Source organism: Perca flavescens, chromosome 12, assembly GCF_004354835.1.
Source record: "Perca flavescens isolate YP-PL-M2 chromosome 12, PFLA_1.0, whole genome shotgun sequence".
NCBI classification, from domain to species: domain Eukaryota; kingdom Metazoa; phylum Chordata; class Actinopteri; order Perciformes; family Percidae; genus Perca; species Perca flavescens.
The window spans coordinates 32,839,049-32,847,133 of NC_041342.1; the positions used below are offsets into that span (position 1 = coordinate 32,839,049).

The following is an 8,085-nucleotide window of genomic DNA, read 5'->3' on the forward strand; positions in this document are numbered from 1 at the left end:
TAGTAGGGGGTCCCTGATCCCTCTCTATTTCAGTTAAGGGGTCCTTGGCTTAAAACAACGTTGAAGACCCCTGATATAGGGAATAAACCTATATGGTAGAACAACACAATGTAATTCTGCTAAAAAATAAACACAAGCTCCTGTAACTGTCCTCCCTGCGCTCTATGTTTTGACAGTATCGTCATAGCAGCAGTGACTAATGATGCGTTGTGAATGCGAGATGCTTCTCCAGGGCTGTATTTCCCCCCCCCTCCCCTCAGACCCTGAACACAGCAGCTTCCAACAAAGTGCCACAAGCCATTTGGTTGCGACTGTCAAAGCCTTCCTTTCTTGTGTTTTCTGAGCCGACAACCGTTCATTATCTGCTTATCAAGCCTCGGCGCGGTTCAACAGGGTTACGGTTGGCTTTCCATGCGGCGGCGAGCGGGTGAATTAGACTTCCTGTGCTGGAATAAAATCAAGGTATTTGGTGCGTTTAGTGACTCGGAACATTTTCATTTGCCTCTGCAGAATTTTTTTGCATCGTGCATCCGGTGTGTCGGGCGCCTGCAGGAGAGCAGAGGTCAGAATCAAACCGCGCTCACCTGCAAAGGAAAACCAACAAGACCTCCAAACCATACGGCGATATCGGTCGTTTGTCCCCCCCCTCTCATACGACCCACAGGAGAGTTCTCCGTCCTCATATCTAAACCAGAGAAGGTAACGGTCGTGGTTTTAAACACGTCTTTAACGTGGTGAAACGGTCCCAGTTTGGTTAGGTTTAGGCACCAAAACTACTTAGTTAATACAGCACCTTAGTGCTCGTTTGGACAGCAGTTTGGTCAGCTTAAACTGTGTTTAAATATGCTCTAGAAATAAACTTTACTTACTTAACAAGAGACAGGGTTCAGAGAGCAATTCTCAACAAAGTAAACGGAAGTCCATACTGTGTTACTGGTCACTGGGACCCGAAGGACAACACAAGGGTTAAGTTGATAAAAAGATGCTTTGGGTTCAAATCAGACTTTACTTCACTTCCTGAAGGTTACCACGTGACGCAGAACGTGACTTTCAACTAGGGCTTCAAAATATATTGTTTTTTTTTCTGTAATGGTGATATCAACTGGCCCGATGAACACAAGAGATTTTTAGTGGAAAGAAAACCGACTGTCATAACATGTAAAGACTGGGGATCCTGCAGGGTCACATGTTGCAAGACTACAACTAGATTCGTTTTGAGAAATGTAACCAAGCTAGCTAGCTACCGCTAGCGTTAGCTGGTAACTTTAAGGGAAAGTCAGCAGATGTTCTGTTCTGCCGTACATGCAGAAGAATGTCTCCAGTACCAGGAGGTCTGGGTTTATCGGTTAAAATCCTGTTGGATCAGTCGCTTCAGAAGGGTAGAACATCAGCAACTTTTCCCTCTTTAGCGCTTAGCTTAGCTTAGCTTAGCGCATAGCAACCACAAACAACACTGGCTCTAGCCGTTTTCATCTTCCTGTTTGGTGCTGGAGGGAGATCACCCATTGGTTGTTGACAATGCTTACGTGATTTAACTTCACTACCAACACTTCAAACTTAGGATAATATCAAACACATTTGATTTTGTCTGACTGAGTTTTATGACCTTACACCAAACAATGGAGACGAAGGGAGGCCCCCCCGACTCTAGCAAGACTCTCAGGGTGTCATTCACATATTATTGGACATTAGTCTGAGACGGTGGAATCACCTGAAAAGGCTTTTGGTGTAAGGTCGGCATTATGCGGGCATTTTTTCAAGGAAAAATCTCAGTTTCTTAAAAGGTCCACTGTGTAGTGTTTGAAGTATTTTAGTAGCTAAAATCAATGTCTTCATTCATAAATATGTCCTCATTGCCGAGTATGCCGAGTCACAGGAGAAGGAATCCTCGTCGCCAAAAAAGTGAAAATTGGACGATGTGTTGTCATAGCTTCTTGGTACATAACGGCTACCGTAGTTGCAACACGCATTTGAAAAAGTGAGGTGCCAGAGAGCACTATTCGTTTGAATGCAAAATACAATTTCACCGCTAGATGGGAGAACTACCCAGTGGACCTTTAATGCAAACAATGCGAGCAGCATATGAAAAAGCATTTCACAGGTCCATTAATAAAACATGAGCGAGGCGGTTTACTGCAGACACTCCTGAGTGACAGCGAACACTCATTTACATGACGGCTGTTTTTCCCTTTTAAATATTTAATAAAAGCTAAAGAGGAAGAACAGCATAACACAATAATGAATTTATGAATATCAGAGATATTCATGAAGCATTGAATACAATCCCTGTTGGAATATTAAAGTGATGCACGTATAAGAGCTCACAGTGCACCGACTCACTGTGGACTCAGAGCTCACAGGTTTATTTTGGGAAGATGAGGACCGGAGTTTATCATTAAAAAGCTGCATAGTGGTGGGTTTTAAAAAGCAAATACTAATTTGTTCATTCTCTCTTTCTTTCTCTAACTTTTTGTCCATACTACGGCTGGGCGATATGGACAAAATAAAATATCCCGATATTTTTGACCAAATACCTAGATATCGATACCACAACGATATTGTAGTGTTGACTATTGGTGCTTTCACAAAATATTTACACAATAAGATTTTTGATGAATAATCACCAGTAATGTGGATATAATGACTAAGTGGGTAAAGGCAAATAATAGAACAGTTACAACAGTCTGGTAAGTTCAGAAAATGACATCACTTTACTGTAATGCTGCCTTTAAAACCAAGAGAGACAAATGGAAGAGGCTCTTTCGATAAAAATCCTCCTCCTGAACAATCTGCCCCCCCTCTCTTCTGAACTTACGGCTACGCCCCTGCATGCATCATTTATGAATAGTATGTATCATTTGCACTTAGTTATTAGAGCTGCGACGATTAATCAATTAATCGAATACGTCACAACTTTTAGCCAACATATGACTACGCAACAGACGCTAAAGGAGACGTTTAGCGTCAATAACGACGCCAAAGGCACCTGACCAAGCGTCCGTATTTTACGCGATGGGAGTGAGAATCTGTTGATTTAACCAAACATCCAGTCATTTTGGTTTGGGTTTTGTGTTGTCAGTTCTGCCAGAAACCAGTAAGATATATCTAAAGACATACATCTAGACATTTCAAACCTCTTTCTGCTCGTAGCCGCAGGGATAAGACTTAAATACCTCTTACTCACTGGCTGCATTTACATACGTAACGTAACACTTAATACATTTAGATTGAAGTGCTTCCTATAAATCCCGGTACTCGTGGATTCTTTTCACCAACACGCAGGAATAACAATGTGATTCTCGTCCTCTTTCACTCAGCTGGAAACTAGACGGTCCAATAAGGACGCGAGACATTGGAAAGCATATTAAAGCCGCTATAATTAGACTCTTTATGAGATGCAAAGGTCAGACTCTGAGCAACGCTGAGACACTTCAAGACGCATTTAATATAATGAACATTATGAGAAAATCATGAAGGATATAAAAGGAAATACCTGCAGGAGTATTACAGTCACAACACTGATTTATGATGCAGCATTACAGGACAACCAGTCCTCCAAACCATACGGTAATCTAATCTAAGTTGAATATTTTCACCCAGGAAACGCATGTTTGTTCCTCGGGAGTGTTTTGAATCAAACCAACATCTTTTTTGTAAATGTCTAGTCGTTTTGGTGTCTAAATCGTCGCCACATTACCCTTAATCTTTTCTCGGCGAAACGCCATAGCTGTTTGGCGCTCTTATACCTAGAATCTAGAAACCTAGATATAGGTCGCAGTTGCTGCTTGAACAAACGACTAAGGTGGGCGTCATGGCGATATCAACCGCCGCAATAAAAACAGACACTCATCAGAAAACTGCATTCATAATGTAGCTGTCATTCATTTTATTGTGCTGCCTTTTATATTCAACTCAATGTTCAATTTGTTCAATAAAAAACATTTGGAAATGATTTCCTTTCATTTGTTTTAAATCCATCAAGCAGTTTGTTGAATTTTAGCAGAATACTGAAAGCAGCAGAACTGAGAACACGTTAGCATCTGTTTATTTATCGGACGAGACGCAGAACGTGACGTAGCTCCGTTTTGTTCCGTAAAGTTAGAAAAACTCTCCGTTTCCTTTTCTTTTCAAAACGGGACACAAACCCCCGGTCTCCTGGGTGGAAATCCTGTGTTACATAAAATGTAGCATACAAAAATATTATTCCGGCGGTGGAAAGGTGCGCAAGCTTGGAACAGATCATACAGTGTCGTAAACAGGATTATCATCTGCGCATGCGCATAAAGGATCGTGCAAGGCAGCACAGATCGGGTACCGACATATGCTCCCGTCAGAACTACTACGGCCACTGGAGGGCGCCGCCACTAGAAACCTAGATATTGGTCAGAATGATGCTGGAACATACCACTTATGGGGGAGTTTTTTGCGTTTTAGGAACTGCTGATTGGTACAGTTTAACATTGAACATGAAAGGTTATAAAAACTTGGGAAGATGTTTCTCCACCATGAAAGTGATTATTATAATTAGCGCTGCAAAGACAAAATCGATTAGTTGTCAACTATTAAATTAATCACCAACTTTTGAGTCAAAATCCCTGATTCCAGCTTCTAAAATGAGAATATTAACAGCTCCACAGTCTGTCCGCAGTGTACTATTTAAACCAGAGCGAGATGAATCAATACCTCCATAGAAAAGTAATTTTTCATAACAAATTATGACCTTGTTAGCGTGTTGAGTTTGAGGATTTGTTGCTTTTGGGATTCGGATTGTTAGTTATCAAAACAAACGAGTGACTGAGAATGACTCAACATTAAGTATGACAGGTGCATGATTGATTAAAACATACTGCAGATTATAGCAGAGCTGCAAATACGTATTGATTAGTTGTCAACTATTAAATTAATCGCCAACTAATTTCATAATCGATTAATCAGTACACGTCATTTTTTTATGAAAGTCTTCTCTGATTGCAGCTTGTTAAATATGAATATTGTTCTAGTGTCTTCTCTCCTCTGGGACAGTAAACTGAATATGTTTGAGTTGTGGACAACACAAGACATTTGAGGACGTCATGTTGGGCTTTTTTGGGAAACACTGGGAAAATAACCGTTAGTTGCAGCCCTACTAAGAAGGTTTGGGATTTTAAAGGGTCAGTTTTGACACTACTAAGTAATATTATGTGCCAATTTTCAATATAATTGTCTCATCAGAGTGAAAGTGTTTTAATTATTCGAGAAAACAAATCGACAATGGAAGTCGTCGTTAGCTGCAGCCCTAGCTGTATTGTCGTTTCGTCAATAGTGGATGTATAGAAAATGAATAAACAATAATGCAAATAATCAGTTGCGTTAACATTGTGACCGTTATCAAGCACAAATGCCAGACATCCATAGTTAACTCGTCATCTTGGACTTTGGGAAAACAGTGATCTACATTTTTCACCATTTTCTGACATTTTAGAGACAAGACAACAGACAACTAGTCCATTCATCCAGAAAATAACCCACACATTAACCAATTATGTAAATAACTGTTAGTTACAGGGTTCAAAATCAACTTTTTGTCCACCAGCCAAATGCCAAATGCCTATAGTAATTGTTCAAATGTTACCAGCTGCCACTCAATAGATTACCATTGTTGGTTATTTTTTTGCAAATCTACCTGCTACTTGCATCCCCCCCCAACCCCCCAGTATTTGGCCGGTGAATGGTTGCTGATTTTGGACCCTGGTTGGTTGCAGCCCAGAGCCCGCAGCGGTGTGCCTACCTGCGCAGTCCTTCCCCTTGCCTTTGCACTCTCCGCTGTGGGAGGGGTAAGTGGCCCGAGCCTCGGGCAGGTAGAGCAGCACGGAGAGCAGACAGGCGGACACCAGGTACCGCTCGGGACCCCCCCTCCTTCTCCCAGCGCCTGACACCATGATGAACATGATGATCCTCCGTGCCTAAATTCCAGACACACACACAAACACAACTCTCTCTCTCTCTCTCTCTCTCTCTCTCTCTCTCTCTCTCTCTGCAGGTTTCACTCAGTTTAAATCCCTTTGGGAAGCAAAAAATAAAAAGCAGAAAAATCTGAAAACACCCCCGGTTGCCTCACGCTGTGTCCAGGGGGGGAAAGAGAGCCCTTAAACGGGGGAGAAAAGAGCTGAAGATGGAGCAATGAGAGATATTCCGCGTTTTTTTTTAGGAAGCCGGGCAGGCGCTCCGGTTCGTGCAGCGAGGAAGCAGAGGATGCAGCGGCAGCATCCCCGCCATGCATGCGTCCGTCCGTCCTCCGCACCGAGGCTTCCTGCGCCCTATCCAACGCAGGGTTGAGGCTGTATCGGCCGGGTGTTGGTGGGATCCTTTCCCCTGCGCGCTGAGAGCGAGTCTCCCGGGCTGTGGGTGTCAGGGGACGCGGTGCGTAGAGAGAGAAGCTGCCGCTGCTGCAGCCACAACAAAGAGATCCGCTCGGTCCGGACTGAGAGGAGAGGAGAGGAGAGAGAGAGAGAGAGAGAGAGAGAGAGAGAGAGAGAGAGAGAGGACAGACAGGAGGGGTCACGTGAGAGGATGCAACACTCCCCATCCACCTCCACGCCCCTAACGCACGCGCGCACGCACACAACACACACACATCTTCAGAAACCCGCAGAATGCAGAAAAGCCACAGGAGAGAAAAAGAAAAAAATAAGTGTTTTTGAACAAATGTGAAGAAAATGAATATTTTCTATCTGAACATTTTCCATCATCATCATCATTATCATCATAATCAGAGGACTTCATCTGATTTAAAGTCTTTACAAAAAATGTTAAAGTTTACAGCCAAGCACAAGTTAAACTATAGTATATAGCCTAATGTGCTGATTATTTTCTGAATGAATAGATTAGTTGTTTAGTTTATAAAAATGTCAGAAAATGCTGAAAGATGTTGATTAGAGCTGCAACAATTAACCAATCATAACTAACTATTTTTGACTAATTTTTAGTGGAACAATACATCTCTCAACCATCTAATTGCCAACTATTTTGATAATCGATCAGAAAGGAGAGAGTGCAGAAAGGCCAAAAGAAAGAAAGACCGTGTTTTTGAAAGAATGTGAAGAAAATATATAATTTTTTTCAGGATCAGGATTGGCTTTATTGTCATTGTAAGTACGTAAAACTTCCCTCTGGGAGGAGCTATGGGCTGAATCTCATCGCCCCTCGACTCCTCGGTCCTCGGCTGAACCAGAAGTTGTTCTGTCCCTCCTCGGTGAAGGACGTCTCAAAGCTCTTATTTCTGCACCGAGGACCGAGGAGCTATGATCGAGGATAGTGTTGAAATGGTTCCCAATCAATCTGTTGGTTGTGTGCTGCTGGGATGTTTTGTGCCTTGTTTATTTTGTTGTTGTTGGTGTTATTTTTTGTTAGTCTGGCTCCAAACGTTAGCAATTGGTTACGGCAGATCCAGAGTGGCTCTGGGCAGATCCAGTAGTTTTAAACTTCAACAGAGTACCCGCTTCCAACTTGTCAATGGAGAGTGGCCAGACTCTCTGTACAAATGAAATGGACCACAGTCTGGTAGGACCAGGCTAGTGTACCAGAGTCTGGTAGGACCAGGCTAATGTACCAGAGTCTGGTAGGACCTGGCTAGTGTACCAGAGTCTCGTAGGACCAGGCTAGTGTACCAGAGTCTGGTAGGACCTGGCTAGTGTACCAGAGTCTGGTAGGACCAGGCTAATGGACCAGAGTCTGGTAGGACCAGGCTAGTGTACCAGAGTCTCGTAGGACCAGGCTAATGGACCAGAGTCTGGTTGGACCAGGCTAATGTACCAGAGTCTGGTAGGACCAGGTTAATGTACCAGAGTCTGGTAGAACCAGGCTAGTGTACCAGAGTCTGGTAGGACCAGGCTAGTGTACCAGAGTCTGGTAGGACCAGGCTAATGTACAGAGTCTGGTAGGACCAGGCTAGTGTACCAGAGTCTGGTAGGACCAGGCTAATGGACCAGAGTCTGGTAGGACCAGGCTAGTGTACCAGAGTCTGGTAGGACCAGGCTAATGGACCAGAGTCTGGTAGGACCAGGCTAATGGACCAGAGTCTGGTAGGACCAGGTTCATTTTTTGTAC

The 8,085-nt window shown here is 43.2% G+C and overlaps 1 protein-coding gene across 1 annotated transcript in view; it reads right to left on the bottom strand.

The window, feature by feature from the left end:
* tmeff1a (transmembrane protein with EGF-like and two follistatin-like domains 1a) overlaps positions 1-6,501 on the bottom strand; it is a 99,760-nt gene extending 93,259 nt beyond the window's left edge. Inside the window, exon 1 of the mRNA XM_028592445.1 lies at positions 5,768-6,501. Coding sequence (XP_028448246.1) covers positions 5,768-5,927 — 160 coding nt within the window. The 5' untranslated portion in view covers positions 5,928-6,501. The remainder of the gene's footprint in view (positions 1-5,767) is intronic.
* Positions 6,502-8,085: the final 1,584 nt, after the last annotated feature.